Source organism: Cervus canadensis, chromosome 22 (assembly GCF_019320065.1).
Source record: "Cervus canadensis isolate Bull #8, Minnesota chromosome 22, ASM1932006v1, whole genome shotgun sequence".
NCBI lineage: Eukaryota > Metazoa > Chordata > Mammalia > Artiodactyla > Cervidae > Cervus > Cervus canadensis.
In genome coordinates this window covers 39,878,695-39,895,763 of record NC_057407.1, presented here as the reverse complement: position 1 = coordinate 39,895,763, position 17,069 = coordinate 39,878,695, and the positions used below count along the sequence as shown (strand labels likewise).

Sequence of the window (17,069 nt, the reverse complement as noted above, 5' to 3'; positions counted from 1 at the left end):
ATGTCTCCTGAGGTGAGAACGACACCATATAGTGAATACGGAGGGCTGAACGTGGCGCCCAGCACACAGGAAACACTCAGTAAGCGAGTACCGTGACAGTAATGGCGGTGATGATGGAGGCAGTGCTGTGTTGATTCCACGACCAAAACACACTCTGACTGGGAGAGTGTTAAAAGCACCTTTGGATTCATGAGGGTTTCTATAAAAGCAACACTTGATATATGTTAGCTGGTTGTCCAAATGTTTATGTGCAGTTTAAGAAAAGAATGGGCCTAGGATTTGCTCAGCTACTTAACAAAATTAGAAGTGGTAGTAGTCAATGAAGTTACCACTTACTAAGTTCTTACTAAATGCCAAACAGTGTGCTGAACACTTTCAAAAGGATTTTTCACTTACTACAACAAGGCTATATGAGAGGTCTTGATAATGTCACTGCTCTCTTTCAGATTTCAGCTCAGGCTTACAGGACTTACAAAAGCACCTAAGGTCCCATCACCAGCCTAACGGAAGTGAGTTTAAACCCACTTGTCTGACTTGTTCTTAATCACTACAGTAGGAAATTAAGCATGCTGCCCTTTGCCTGATTCTCCACCTGAGTCCTGAATATTTCCCTTAGCCCCTGAGTGAAGATGTCCTGAATATTTCTCTTTTGACCTCACTTGGCTTCAACATCCAACTTCTCAAAACAGGGATTGTTTTAATGAACGTCAATGAATGCAGGGTCGAGGTTCAGTCACCTTGACGACTAGGGGTCAGAATCAGTGAAAGAAAATGCTCTGTGATGGAATGGTATTATCATCATTTTATAAATGTGGATACCGAGGTTCAGGCAATCAGGTAAATTTCCCAAGCTCATACAGTTACTAAGTGGAAAGTCAGGATCTGAACTAACATCTACATTCCTAACCATCATGCTATAACCATTATGCATAACCAAAAATTCCAATAATACTCCCCCATAACCTACTGCTACACTCCAGACTTACATAGTCCAAGATCAAGAAAGAGGAAAGTTGGACTTACTGTTCTTAAGTGAATTTCAATCTTTTCAAAACAATGTACTTGCTCACAAGATGCAGTCCCCATGATAATCTTCTCAACCAATCATCAAGAAACAGGAAGCAAAGATTCGAGTAACAGTATGTTCCTACTTATGAGGAAGATGGGACAGTATGGTTGACGCTGGGCTTAACTGTTCCAGAAAATGTGATCAAAGTAGGCACAAATGCTGATACATCTTCCCCACTCACCGAAGCCAACAGCGAAATTTCATTTCCATATTGCTCTTCATAGTTCAACCCTACTTGTGCCTGTCATTCATCCTCTGGCCTCTTCCTGTCTCCATTTCTGTACAAAAAGCTGCTACATTGCTGCTCTCTGATATGAAAAGGGTATGTGAGGAGAGGGAGCCATGGTACCTCAACGTCTATTTTTTTTCATCTTAATTCTATTATGCCAACTCCACTGAACTTAATTATAGTGAATATAGAATTAGACAATTACCCTCTGTTCTATTCTTCAGATGGTATATTTTGATAAAATTTACTACATGCTGCTCTCTCCTTGAACACTAGATGAACACTAGAAATGGATGTGTTGATGTAAAACTTGTTATAATTACAATTAAAATATAGCTTACATAATGATAGTGTTAACATAAAATTATAGATGTGTGGAGACAACGTGGTCATGCATTTTTTAGTATAAGTACATGCCTAGACCAATAGCTGCTAGTGAAATGAATATGGAAGGGAATTTTGGTTAAGCCACAAAGTCTGTTTAAGGACTTGCAGATAGCTAAGGGGAACTCAGAGAGGCCTGGCGTGCTGCAGTCCATGAGGTCGCAAAGAGTCAGACGTGACTGGGCGACTGAACAACAATTAAGGGGAACTCAAAACCAGTAAGATAATATTTCCCCCTGTCAAGTTTTCAATTGCACAGTGAAGGGAAAATGTGAAATGTCTGGCAAAATTGTTCAAAGTAGGTACCCAAATGGAAATGACAAGTACAATTTTCCCTTGAATATATAAGTAAATGCTTAAGTTCTCATTTATCAGTGATACAAATTTTCAAGTGAATTTGATGAATCATAAAATAATAATTATATATAAAGGTATGTAAGACTGCATTGATCTAGATAGTTCAGAATTACTTCTATTTAAAGAGGTACTCTATCATAACTAACTTAAATGTTACAAGACACAGTTTCAAGTACACTAGCAGTGAAAATTTGGAGACTGAAAGGTTTATTCTAAACGTTTGTAGTCATGGTGTCTTAACTAAAACAACTGTGTCACAAACATTATTCCTAATAAAATAACTGTGACAACATTTTATTCAGTTTTACTGCAAAAACAAAAAAACTATAGGTATTTCATTTCATTTCAGATTGTTATTTTAGCTAAGAGTTGTTAAAAGTGTTGAGAAGACAGTGTTAACTACATTATTTTGTCTTTAAAATAGCGCTTCCATGTAACTGTTCTTAATATCTCCATTTTAGTAAAATGTATTTCTAGCTTAGACCTTTCACCAGAACTGTAGACTGCGTATTCGACTCTGTATTCAGCATCTCTACTTGGATGACAAGAAAAATACTGTCTTATACCTCCCAAACCTTTAGTCCCTTAACATATGCTCTACCTTAAACTTCTTCCACTTTATGTGATAGTGACCACACCTTTCTAGTTGTGCAGGCACTAAATCTTGATTTCACCCTTGACCCCTTTTCTACATTCTCACATTTAATCTACCAGGAAAAGCTGTCACAGTCTTCCCGATGCACCACTTCTGAGAACACTGGCCGTCAACGTCCTGGCACATGGACCTCACGGAGGCTATAATCGCCTCCTGAGAGGCTCCCTGATTCCGCTCTCTCCCTCATCCTCAAGACCACAGACAGAGTTATGCTTGTCAAACAAGAGACAGATCATGTCACACCTTTGCTAAAACCCTGCCTCTGGCTGCCTACATTTAGAGTAAAAGACAAAATGCATGTGACAGTCTCCCAGGACTTACCCAGTCCATTGGCCTGACCTCAAGTCCTCCTGCCGTGCCTTCCCCCCCACTGACTAAGTTAGCCGGGGCAGCCTCCTTGATATTCCTCCAACCTGCCAGGCATACTTATGCCTCAGAGTTTGGGCACCGGCTGTTCCCGCTTCCAGGGAGTGGTCCCCCCCTAATCCATTCTGACAACTCCCTCACTTCAAGTCTTGGCTCAAATGTCAACTTATGAAATCCAGCCTGACTACCCTATTTAAAAATAGAACCCACCTGTACACCCCTCTAGCACTCACAACCAAGCCTTTTCAGTGGCTTCAAATTCTTTTCTTCACCCCATAGAACCCATCAACTTGTGACAAAGCATAGAATTTATTTATAACATCCATCTGTTATCAACAAGAGCACAAGAAAAGAAAGGTGGGGAGAGAGAGAGAACGCATAAAGGCTCTTGTCTAATTTATTCATTGATACGTCCAAGAACGTGAACAGTGCACAAGGGGGGTGCTTAGCATTTCTGAAAAATACATAGATGAGGAAACTAGTAAGTAGTAAAGTTCAAAAAGTTTAAATGATTTCCTCAAGGTTCTACAGCTAGAAAAGGGTCACCATGGAATTCACACTTGGGGATGCCTGACTTCAGATCTGTTAGTCTCTCTGCTAAGTACACCAAGTCCATGCAATGAATGATACTTTTTAACCAGCACCATGGAAATTCTCAGTCCACTGAATAGTACTGATAAAATGTTCTCTCTCTCTCTCTCTCTCTCTATATATATATATATATATATATATATACACACAGATAGATAGATAGATATCAATTTAAGCAAAGGAAACAGAAGAGTAGAATTCATGGATTATTATGGTAATTTTACAGTAGACTTAGCAATAATGACATTTAAGTAGCAATGATATTTAATGGCAGCATAATAATAATAATAAAACAATAGCACTTACATGTATTAAACACTAATCACACGCTCAACTCGATGCTAAACTATTTCCATGTGTATCTTGTGCAATCTGTGTGATTATTCTTTCAGACGTGCTTTATGTGTAACTCCATCAGGCACACTTCTCTTGTTCCCATTTCAAAGATAAGGAAATTAAAGAGAGATGTGATATCTGTTTGATTAAGATGAGGCTGGTAATAAGTCATGAGTATGAATTTAAATTCAGGTCTGTCTAACTCTAGAATCTGATTCTTAATCTCTACATGAAAATTCTGATACTTCCTTTGATAAAAGCATGTTTTCTCCTGGAAAACATCCCCCATTATATCTGCCTGTGCTAATACCTTCAGAACACAGTCAAGTTTAAAACATGGTAAAAATGTTTAAACAGCACTGTAACAAATAGAAATATTTTCAACCGAACAATAACACAAAGAGATAGGCTGAGCCCTTGGCAGTGGCTCCATTGCTATCTTCCATCCAGGATGAGAAAAGGAATCAGCAGCCTCAGAGTAAAGAAAGCACAAAACCCAGAGACGGAAGACTCTGCAAATGACCAATTATAAGACTATTAAGGCGCAGCACTTTCATGTAAGAGACAAAATAATCCATTAAACTGAAAATTCTCCTACCCTTCATTCCACGGCCCACACAAACATTAATGTTGCATTTATTAGGATATACTTCCTGTGCGCTATCAACCTGACTTCCAGAAATTATATTAATACAGTCCCCTTGCATTGCACATATATCTGAATGATGGATTCTCTCACTTGAGGTTTATAGAAAGAGTAGAGTGAATGAAATAAAGTTTAGGAAGAACTATCATAATCCATAATGAATGGGCACTGAATCAGGACAAAAAGAAACATCTTTTCTCATTTATTTGAATGAAAAGTCTACTATGTATTTATTGCCTCTGCACAGGGCTAGCTACCTGTTGAATAATGGAAAACAAGCATATTTTCTTTGGAGATAAGGATTTGTGTGCTCAAGTTTCTATTGGCATACAGAATTAATCTTGCTATAGAAATGAAATAAAACGTTATTTCTTTCTGGAAGTAGATTTGGTTAAGCAATTAGCAACTCTGATATCTTTAAATCACTATAGTTTCAGGGTTGGCAAATCTATGATTATTTCAAGCACTTCTTTATTGGTGCAACAGTTGAGCAGTGCTCATAGTGACTATCAACCCAATGCACTGTCAGACAAATCTGAGATGAATCTAGACTTTGCCACTTACTAGCTATGTGACTTTGGACTATGAGAATCACTTTCTTCAGACTTATAGTGTGATTACATGTCCTTTGCAGAACTACTGTCAGAACTAAATGTACATGACACAGTGGCTCACAGTAAGAACTCCAATGAGTACTGTGGTCATTGCTAGTAATATTGAAAAGAAATTAGAACTTCTCATAAAGTAAGATATGTTTCCTTTATCATTGAAATTTTGTATCATTTTACTTTTGACTTTATAACTTAATAAGTTGATCCAAGAAACATTTGGCAGTAAATATAACTGAAAGAAAATTACTTGTCAAGCATGAAATACTATAATATTAAGTGTGCAGGCACAATACTCTTCTCAGGTAATTATTTAACCTGCAAAAATAGGTTATTGTCTTCTTCTTAATTAAGTACATTGAACATATATATTTGCTGTGCCAATTGGCAAAAGGTTCATTAATTTATTAGTCTAACTACATGTTGCATAAATGTCTTCTAAACATAATCACATGTGTATTTTAGTTGGGAAAATGTGTTTGAGCCTGTTCTTTTTTGCCTATTTAAGTTAAAAGAGGTTGAGAAGTAGAGCAGGCTTAATGTACTTTGTACTCCATTATGCCATGAAAATGCTTCCATGCTCTGAAGACACCAACAAAAGATCTGCTTAAATGATAAGAATCAACTATTGTCCTAAAGCTTCCAAATAGGAGGGCTGTAGGCTGCAGTTTACATCAGAAGTATTTGCTCTCTTTCTCAACTGCATCAAGATGGGAAATACATGATCACAAATGCTTAAAAGTGAAGTCGCTCAGTCATGTCTGACTCTTTGCAACACCATGGACTGTAGCCTACCAGGCTCCTCCGTCCATGGGATTTTCCAGGCAAGGGTACTGGAGTGGGTTGTCATTTCCTTCTCCATAAATGCTTAAAGGTAAAACAATAAATGTTGGAGAGAGTGGGGGAGGATGTAAAGTTTCATATATCTCAAACCTGGGCTATAAGGATTTTCCTGAAACAAAGTATCAGTTATTATTTTTTACCTAAGGAATGTCAGTGAGCAAACCTGATATTAATGAAGGAAATTAGCTCTTTTAGCTATGATGCTTTCAGTTGAACATGGCTGAAAACAAACTCAAAATCATCAAAGGCAATTTGAAAACAGAAACAAACAAGAACAACCTCAAGGGATAAGTACTGGAAATTCAGGGGTGCTGCCAAATATTCAGACAAAGTTGGATTTGGGCGTTCCGGAGTATCAACAGAATTCCAGCTTTCTCTCCATCACTCAGCCCTGCTTACCTCTGCAAGACTTTATGTTACAGAAAGTCTCTTCTTGTGCTGGATGATCACTGGGAGTCCCAGAGACATTTCTCCTTAGCTTAGAAATTCCACAGAGAAAAGACTTTTTTTCCCCATCCTTCTTTGAGAGAAGTCTCAAGGAGTCCGAGAGACTTAGATGCCCACACATGAACCGATCACCTGCTGTGACTCATCCTGGGGCCAGCGAGGAGGCAGGATGTCATTATCTGGCAGTTCTCCAAGAAAACCCTGCTGTTTTTGCAAGATGAAAGGGGAGAAGACGTGGATAATGAAAACTGTATCTGCTTCTGTAAAATCCACAGTCCCCACTCCCTGCCCTGTGTCATATGACCACGTAGGAAGCTGACCCAGGGGGCAATTTTTCCCACAATAGCCTTGATACATATGACTAAGGCACACAGTGGTAGAAGAACACAAGAAAAAGTTTGAGAGGTGAAATCAGTTAGACCAATATTAACTAAAATAGCTGTGTGAAAAGATCATTAAAAAGTTGCCCCAAATTCACTCAAAGTTCAAAGTTGGAGCTGGAAATACAACATCATGGAGCATGATTTTCTCCAAGCTAAACTGTGACACAGAGATTAGAAACTTCAGTACATCTTTAAAAAATAAGAAATATCAGATGAGAAAAATGAGGCCTGGAAAAACTGAATGACCTAAGGTAACACAGCCAATTAATGGCAGGATTGAGACTAGAACACACTTTGTGTAATTGACTATGGTCTTTTAAATCCATGATACAACTTGTATACGTAACAAAGAGAACATTTATAATTTGCTAAATCCTAAATGTTTGTGAAATTGAAGTAATCCATTATCTCAGTAATTCTTGAAGAAAAAAAAATCCAAAGACATTTTTAGTTGTATAAGTGTATATATATACATATATATGTGTGTGTGTTTATATATATGTGTATATGTGTGTATATATATATATGTATATGTATACACATAAAATACTTGTAGAGGTATCTTCAGTTATAGTATGTGCCTGTCTCTATTCCTTCCCTTTCTGCTCTTTTAAAAAATGCCCCTTTAAAAATTGCCCACTCACCATCTGTTAGGTAAATTTGCTGAAACACAGTAAATGTGGAGACAGAAATTGTTATAGAGACTCTTCCAAATGGCACTGACACCTATATCTGTGAATTTTTTTAAAGAGTAAGTTAGAGTTGTTTTTTTTTTTTATTCCCACTATAGTAACACCACATTATCCTAGGTGCCCAGTTCTATCAATTACATAAGCTGCAGAAAGAGAGAGAGAAAGAAGCAAGAGAACCTTGTACTTATGTATAAAATGCTGCCCCCAAAGATTGAGATTATACTCAAGCATCAATGAGCAGAAGGAAAACACAAATTTACAAATGCGTTTCATTTATGGTACCAGGGCCACAGGTTTAGATTTTCAATATGCTTCCACAAGGGTCAAGTTGACCACTTTGTTCTATCTAGTTGCTCCTGAGAGAACAAAACAACTGAAACAGATGCCATTCAATTCCAAGTCTATATCTTAGACCATGTCACTGAACATGAAATATTGTTCATCAGAGTCAGGACGTAGCAAGAGTAATTTATACTCTCCGAGTGTTTGCTCTCAAGTCAATAGCAGAGAAGCCTTGAATAAAAACGTTCCCATTACTTTCCACTATAATATATCTTACTTATAGCCCATGAAACAGTGGTCAGGGGAGATTTATTCTTTGGACACCACATTATGTAAGCACTTCACTTTTAAGCCATCCCCCACTCTGTGATCATTGTTTTAAAATATGTTACTCATAGTCAATATTAATTTACATTTAATCTTTCTTAGCATTAGGAGAGTATTATTTTGTACAGGCTCAGAAACAAATCTCTAGAAATGCCTCCCTGATGCTTCTTTCAGGCTGAAAATGCATTGCAGGGCTGTTGCAGTGACTTAATTCTAGTTGGCAGAGCCCAGGCCACACACTAATTTCATTAGCCTCAAATTCCTGGATTTGAAAGATCCACTGGGTATGATTCCTGCGCTCTGACATGTCACTGACTAACCAGCACAGTCCGCACACAGAGGAGAGAGAGCACTCGCTCAGCTCCGGCCCACCAGCAGGCAGATGAGGATTCCAAGTCAGAGACACTATTTACATCTGAGTACTCAGTCTTGCCCTGGTCCATATTTTCATGAAAGAACTTCATTCCAGGCTTTGCTGGCAGCTGCAGCATTTGTTACATCTATTACTATCTTCTCCTTCCCTCAACCCTCAGTGCTTAGCACCCCCCACCCCCACCCCCCACCCCCCGTTTAAGTCACTAAGTATTCCTTCTCCCAGCCTAGAAGTTTATCTCACCATAAATTTTTATCTCAAATGATTGGTGTGGCATATTCCCCACAGCAACCCATGGTGACCAGGCAAAAGAAAACTTGAATCTCTGGAGAACTAAGAATTCAATCATTGAGAGGAGTTTCTTTTATATAGGACAATCTTAATTGAGCTGAACTCTGCAATCTCAGAGAAGACTCACCTACCATTCTTTTCCTCTCTCCCCAAAGTGACTGCACCTTTGAACAATGGGTCTGTGTTCCACTATTTTCTCTATTCATTTTGCAGTTTTACAGAGGCTGGGAAACTGGGGATTGGACTTGCACACCAGGAGTTTCTAAGATCACATGCAAGAGGGGAGAAAAAAGGCTACTGGAAGAGACTGTCGGAATCTATGTCTATATATTTAAACGTGGGCAACAGTTAATTGGGATGGCCACACCAACGCTCATACCCAGCTCACAGCACAAGCTACAAGTTGGTGCATCCCTCCTACTATCGGCCTCTTCTTAATAAATACAGGTGAAAACTGGGGGTTCTTTTCCCTCAGCTGTTTAGTCCAACGTGAATAGCTGCAATTTGCCAATTAGAGGAGAATGACAGTGTTTTCTCTGAATGGTTTTGGTCCCAGCCCACACTGCTAACGCTGGCGTTCAGTTCCTTTCCTTCCCAGCCCAGGGAATGCGGGGACTAAACACAAGGCAAGCCTTTGCTTTTCGTGCAGCTGCCTCAGGTCCACACACCAGAGAAGGAATCAGCTCCCCCTGGAATCTTTTTCAGCAAACACAATCCGTCAGCCTAGTCTGCAAGCTCTCTCTTGACTTGAAGATTCACTCTGTTTTAGACAGGCAGGCCCATCTGCAGTACTGCCCAAGCTCTGAGGGAAGAGAGAAACAGGCAGTAACATAATTAATAAAAGAAAAAAAAAAAAAAAGTCAAAGAGCAAATGGGCCTTCAACTCCCAGAGCTCCAGTTAAAATTCTGTGAGTCACCTCTGTGGTTTTCAGGCGACCTCTGGCCTCATCCTCCTTACAGGACTGCCTCCTCAGGGTCTCTGGCTTAACCTCAGAGGTAAAGAAATTGCTTCTGGGTGTTGCTTACAACAAGCCAGGCTCTTCTTGAACGCACCAACTCAAAGTGAAGGCTTCCTCCCCAAGCACTTTAGGGTTTGCAAACATCTAAAGATCTTTGTGACGGCATCCCGGCATCCCGGGGAGGCACTAGGGATGCTCACAGGATCAGAGGGCCCACCCCAGGCTGCAGCCATGGACAGGCACCCCTCTTACTGGCACAGACACAAACTTCATACTCCTGGGAGCAGATGGCGGTGATGGCTGGACTCTCACCTGGAGGGAAAGGCACCCTTAGGGAAAGGCACTTGAGAGGGAGCCAACTCTCTAGACAGGGTGAGCATAGGGGTCAGACAGAAGATCTTGAGAAGATTGAGGGAGTTCTCTCCCTACTACCAGGCAGGCAGAGAACAGTGCATTTAAAAAAAGATCACTTCCAGATAGAGATCAGCAGCAGCAACAACAACAAACCTTGGAGATAAAGGCAGAGAAGGCAGGAATTGAAAGGGGGAATTAAAAATAGAGGAGGGAAAAAAAGCACAGAGAAAGAGACACGAGGAGAGAAAGAGAGACGGTGAGAAAGACAGAGAAACAAGGAAAAGGGAACCTATAGTCACGCGGACCCTGAAATTCAGTTTCTTAATTCACAGCCATCCATTTGTACCCAGTGCAGCGCACGAGCCCCGGGGCTGAGGCTCCGGGAGCAGGCGGCGAGAGACAGCACTGCAGTAGACTAACCACCCCATCGCTCAGCTGCCCCATCCGCCTTCTCCCATTTTCGCCGTCGCCCTCTTGCACCCCAGCAGGAGGACCGCCCAGCCTTGCTCAGCGCACCCTACTGCCTCCCTCCAGGTGCTTTCTCGCCTGACTCTGAGAATCGTCCTCAAAGCCCAGGACTGGGTTGGGGGGTTGCGTTAGGGAGGTCGTGGGAAAGGATGGGCGGAGGGAGGAGGCAGAGAAAGCTATTTTGTTTCGCAGTTAGCATGAGCTCATCTCTGGGCTCCGAAAGGCAAGAGTAGAAAGCTGATCGCCCAGCTCCTGCCAGTGGCTGGATTGCAAATGCAATTTAGACGGTGCAAACAACTGCCCAGAGCAAATCACCTGGGGGTCACGTCTGTGTGTGGCCTCTCCCCACTTGGGGGCCGTCCCCCTCGTCTTCTGCCCCATGCCTTCTCAAAGACAGGCTACAGGTCGGGAAATCCGACCTGGGAGAAACGGCAATGAACATTCAGATGTAGGTGAAGACCTAGCCCTCGGTCTAAGAAGTGCCTCCCTAATCTTTTCTCGACATTTTCCTGGGGAGCTGCGTCTTGCCGGGTGGCGTGGGGCTGGGAAGCTGGGAGTTGAGAAATGCCCAGTTTCGAGGCGTCTTCTCATCTTTCAAATTCCTTGCGCTTAACCGGCTCTCACAGGAGCCTGGCACTTTTACGAGCCAGTTTTTGGACCATATTTCACTCTAATGCAAACCCATTTAAATCATCGCCTTGTTTTTCGCAGATTGCTTCTTGTAAATGGGGCCATAAATCCAGGATGTCAAGCCGGATGGAGTGGAGCGCGGACAGGGGAGAGATGGAAGGGAAATGAACCCAGCGGGGGAAAGTACCTCCTCGCGTGGGGTGGGAGGGATTCGGCAGGATCTCCAGGGTGGCAATGAGCGAAGGCTGACCTGACCCCGCGCCCCTCAGGTCCAAGCCAGTGTTTTTTTAGGATTAAGAGCTCGGGGAGCTATGGCGCGCTCTGCCCCAGAGGGAGCACCCCCCTACCTGGAAAAGCCTCAGGATGTTGGCTACCATGATGGAGACCGAACTCCCCGAAGCCCCAATCACTCCAACTACTTTCTCCGGCTTGACGAAAACTGGAGGCTCGCCGTTGGTGCAGCGCACGTCGGAGGTGTCCTTCTGGATGAGCGCCTGGACGAAAGTGAGCGACTGTTCGAGCGCGTAAGTGTCCCTGGAACAAGTGTCCAGGATCCGCGCGCCCAGCGTCACGTTGGGCAGCAGGTTGGGATCGCTGTTAATCTGGTCCAGGGCGTAGAGCATCGCTTCCAGCCTGTGGATCCCGTTCTCCCTCTTGATGTCGCCGCAGGGCACTCCGCTGGGACCCTTCGCGTGCACCGGGAACAACCCCCCGAGGGTGACGTCCCCCTCGATCCGGATGGAGTGCGGGGCGTACATCTCCTGGCCGCGCGCCGCCGCCGCCAGCGCGCACAGGAGCACCTCCAGCACGCAGCAGGGGAACTTCATCAAAGTCAGGACGCGGAGCAGCTTCCCCAGCTGGACCATGCTGCTCCAGCGGCTGCGGCGGCGCTGGAGGGGACGGTGGCGGGCTCGCCGGGGTTCGGGCTCCTTGGGGTGAGCTCCTCGTGGGAAGCCCAGGAGCTCCTGCTGGCGAGCACGGTGGGGGCGCCCGGGGAGGGGCAGCCGGCGAGGGTAGGGGGTCCCGCGGCGCCTGCCAGCTTGGGGTGCCGTGCGCTCTGGGGTTCCCCAGCCGGCGCGCCGCGCTCGCGCTCCGCGGCTTGCAGCTCGAGCTCTCCAACAGCCCAGCACTAGGGAGAGGGCACGGATTGCTATCGCTTTAAATGGTCGTTCGGCTCCCTCTCCTCCTCCTCCCACTCCCTCCCACCCTCGCTCTCTCTCCGGCTCTCCCCACCCTTCTCAGAGCCCGCCCTCCCCACTGGTTTGCATCATCACGCAGGGAGGGGCTGCGTGAGGAGGTAGGGGGGGAACGGGTGGGCGGCTTGGAGCGGGGGGACTGCCTCCGATTGGGAGTTTCGCGGTCCCCAGGGAATCTGGGGATTGCAGGTCGCAGGCGAAAGCTGAGTTCCTGCTCCTGTCTCAGTGGAGAAGCCTCTGGCTCGCCCGCCTGCACTGACACGCACATTCGAGGCACGGGTGGCATCGGCCCCGGGACAGGGCGGTGCTGTCTGGGCTGACTGCTCCCAACCCTGAGGTCTCGGCCGGAGCTGTGAGCTCCGGGAGGATGCAAGGTAGTTGCAAGACGCTGTGGTCGAGGCTGAAGAGTAGTAGGGATACCCTAGTCTCCACTGCTAATCCCTCTGTACCAGTTTTGCGTAAGAAAAACACACATACACACAGGAACCTGATTTATGACGTAAAGAACCTTTAACCAGAGACTTCTCTGGAGCCAGGCACTGGGCTAGCCTGTAAGGAAAGACGACAAGGAGGAGAAACGTTAGGAATGAAAGTGCAGCCTTGGTCTACAGGGGTTACTGTGACCGGAGCTGGACGAACTAACCCTGATCTCCAGCAAATCCGTGGCGGATTCACTCCTTTTCTTCCTCTCATTGCAAGAGATGGAACAACGGAGAACTCTGAAGAGCGCATCTTCTTCTCTAGCGCTGACAGGTAGAAGGCTCCCTCCTACCCACGTCCAGCGATGCTCTTGGGTTGGTGTCAGGTTTTCACGGACAGAAAATAGCAAGGAAGAAGTGACAGAAGGAGGAAGAAACAGGGTTAGACAGAAATCTCCCCATCAATCCAGTATGCTATTCTTTTTTTTTCTGACTGAAGATGTAGGGGGAGGAGGGAGAAACAGGATGCCAGAGCAGTTTTTAGTGCATTTAGAAAGCTGTTTTTCAAAGGTGTTCCCTCCTTCAGGTCCAGCCCAAACTTGGCCCGTTAAAGCAACAAGTGGCCCTAGTTCCTGCTTAAGGAAAGGCAATGTCTCTGTCCGTGGTACCAAAGTGTACTCCATATGGTAAACTCAACTCTTGCTGTGGCTTACTGTTGGAGGGCAGCAAAACCATCTTACATTAAATCGAGGGTGGAGAGAAAACCAAAAACAAGACTATCTTTTTATTTTAATGTTAATGTTCTAAAGAAAACTGTCCTTGTACAAAACACACACATACACAACACATAAACCTAAAAAGTCAGATGAGTAGCTGTATCTTCCACCAGTCACCTGTGTTACTTTGGCATGACTGTTCCTGTGTCTGGGTTTTAGTTTCTCCATTAGTAATATAGGGAAACGGAACTGAATGTTCTACAAGTTATCTTTTAACTCTCAAATCCTCTGTTAAAAATAGGCCACGCCCCTTTGGCTATGGTAGTGTTTTTAGACCAATATCCTCTGTTCCTTTATGTGTCGGAACACCTGTTTTCTGATGCCCAAATGACATCAAACATTTCCTGATACAGAGGACTTATTTTTTCCTTTTAATCACCTATTTATCTTCCTTCTAGGGACAGTCCAGTCCATTAATTTCTTTTTAGGTATTGCCCCTCCTGCAGGTTTCAGTATTTAAAGTTTGAGGAGGAAAAACAAAAAATCTTCTGGTTACAGTGATGAGTTCAAGGATGTGAACAGAGGGCAGCCATAGTCATGCATAGCTAATCCTTGGACTCCTCGTGGATCAGCTAGGATAGCCACACAGAGCTACCACTGCCCAACAGACACTATGCCAGAGTTAGAAGAAAAAGGGACCCCTTTCCTGAAAATGCTTTATGTATATCTTTTGTACAATGTTACACTATTTGATTTTGTATATTTTACTGCCATTTTCAAGGGGAAAGTACCATAATAAATATAAGAATCTACCCCTGTATACGGTGTGATTATCCATCACTCATAGATGTGATGCATCATAAAGTGTACGTAAGTGCCACCTTCTGTTGTGATGGTCCTGCCTCCTTCCAGCCATCCTGGAGCTGTGAGGGTATAGCCCTGTAGCTGTGCTAGAAGCTGCTACATAGGCAGGGAGATATTTGAATCCTCTAATGAGAGACGCCAGAGAGGCGAAAAGGAAGAGAGAAGAAGGGCTGAGGAAGAGAGAGATAGGGGCCTGATTAAAACACATGAACTCTTGGATCCACACGTGCCTTTTTTCCCCAGTTATGTAATATTTTCTTTCAGCTGTTTGAAGTCAAAAATCCTCTTGTAATTCACCTATTCTACTATATAGGAACAAGAAGGGTGGAACAGGTAGACTCGGTATCCTCTTAAGGTAGAATTAACTAATTTGGGAAGGGGGGAATAAGCAAAGCAACAGAAAGGCATACTTGGGAACATAAAAATGGTGATCCTAGTATTTAGGTATCAGTACCTCAGGCTATATTTGACAGAGGCTATATTCTTATTGAGTTTTAAATTTAAGGCTATTTATTGGGAACTTGGTGCCAAAAATATATTTGAAGAGCTGTGTTGCAAGTAATATCACTTGATTTTTTCAGTTGCCCATGTAAAGATCTATATTCTCCTCTTCCATTTCCAGCTCACATCTTGCTGCTGTTCAACAAACAGTTCTTGGCTGACTATTGAATGTTACCTTATTCTGCACTCAGTCTCCCCAAACATCTGGCAGCAATCATTATCTTCTTTTTATTGCAGTCATCTATGTGCATGTTTTATTTCCCTTGCCAAGTTGTAAGATCCTTGAGGGTAAGGGCTGGGTATTATTTATCTTTTTATCCAGGACAATGTTCAGAATGGTGTTTTATACCTAAGAAGCACTCATGTGTTGAATGAATCAGAACTGGTTTTGCCATTTCCCACTGCTTTTCTATCACAGTGACAGAAACATAAAGTGGGCAGAGCAGAAATGATGGCAGATAAATTGTTGTCCTCTTAGTCACAGAATGTACTTCCTAGAACGTAAAGGATAATTAGTAGATTTTGAAATAATTTTGCTTTACAAAAATTGCATAAGATTGAAATACTATAACTTTGTGATCAACTCTATAGGCAGGCTTAATTGGTTCTTCCTGAATCAAGTGTTTATAGCTGGCCCAATAACGGGGGCCATCGTCATTGTCATAAGCTGGTTGAGGATGGCCAGGACCTGAGCAGAAGAGTAAGAGTGACTGCTCCAGAGAAAACAGGAAAGTGATGCTGAACTTGCAAAATCTTTGTATCTTAAGCCACAATGAGTGCATAGGGTCTGGAACTTAACAGGTGATATAGAATTTGTTTTGTTTTGTTTGAGATTACATAAATGGAAAATCTTTGTGTAAGAGTGATTAAAACTTGGCCATTCATTGTTTTAGTGTCTTATTCAATTAAAGAAGAATCTGGTTTTAAGCACAATGATCATAATTATAAAGTGTGTCCACAGGCTTGGATTTGTGTAGTCATTTATCTATCTTCACTGAGAGATTAATAAAAATGAAAGTTAAGGACTCAATCCTAACTTACATTCTTACCATTGTATTTTGTTAATCATCTCACTTTTATTAATTTTCTTTGTTGTTCTCCATGCCCATCATTTTCTGTAGAAAATAATGCCTCCATTTTCAATTCCTCCTCTGTTTAAATCTAATTTGTAGTTTACAAAGTCTTCCTTCTTAAGTGTGCTACTCCTGCTAAAGTACTCTGGCTATTCTTCTATTCTTCCATCCTTCATGTAGGTCTCCATTCACAGCTTTTTGTTTTCATAGCTTTTTATAAAAATACAATCTTACATTATTATTGCATTACTAGGTCAAGGTCACCTTTTCTTCGAGAGAGAGAGAAAGAGAGAGAGAGAAATAGAAAAAAAATTTGATTTTAACTGTTTTACTTTCCTATCATATTTACTTGTGGTAGACATCTGTATCACTGACTCCATCTATTTCCCGATTCCATCTTGTTAAGGAGCTTTAGTTTTGTACATTCCCTCAGTTGATAGGGGCTGGAATATTCCTTATGTTCCTTTAGTAACCTCATGAGCTATTTCTCTGCTAAAGAACTCCTCCAGATCTCTATGAGCTGAGGTGGAGCTGTCAACCTTAATACCTCACGTATCCAAACTCAGGTGTGGGCACACGTCTAGTGTTGGCAAAAGTGAGTCCTCTCTCCCATTGCTGAAGAGTTTGAGGATAGGTAAAGGACCTGAGATTTCCCAATACTTAGATAAGGCAGATCTGTTCCTTTTGATTTCTTACTTATGAATATAGAAATGGGGGCTTCCAGAAGCTGTCTTTTCCATCACATGGATAAAGCTCATCTAATATTAAAATCCACCCATAAAAAGAAGAACATCAAAGATACAGAGAAAAAAGGGGAGCCCTGATGAGTCATCTGAGACTCTGGATCCAGCAATGCCTGAAGCTGTAATTGTCTTTGAACAGTCCATTTGTTCACCAGTATATTCCATCCCTCACTTAAGCTAGTGATTCACTCCAGTTGAGTCTCTCAAAATTGAGAATGCTAATTTAGGTTGCCATTGATTAAAAATAAGCAGATAATTAATAAATTG

The 17,069-nt window shown here is 42.7% G+C and overlaps 1 protein-coding gene across 1 annotated transcript in view; it reads right to left on the bottom strand.

The window, feature by feature from the left end:
• GRM7 (glutamate metabotropic receptor 7) overlaps positions 1-12,459 on the bottom strand; it is an 872,015-nt gene extending 859,556 nt beyond the window's left edge. The window contains exon 1 of the mRNA XM_043443173.1: positions 11,638-12,459. Coding sequence (XP_043299108.1) covers positions 11,638-12,156 — 519 coding nt within the window. The 5' untranslated portion in view covers positions 12,157-12,459. The remainder of the gene's footprint in view (positions 1-11,637) is intronic.
• Between the last annotated feature and the right edge of the window lie 4,610 nt (positions 12,460-17,069).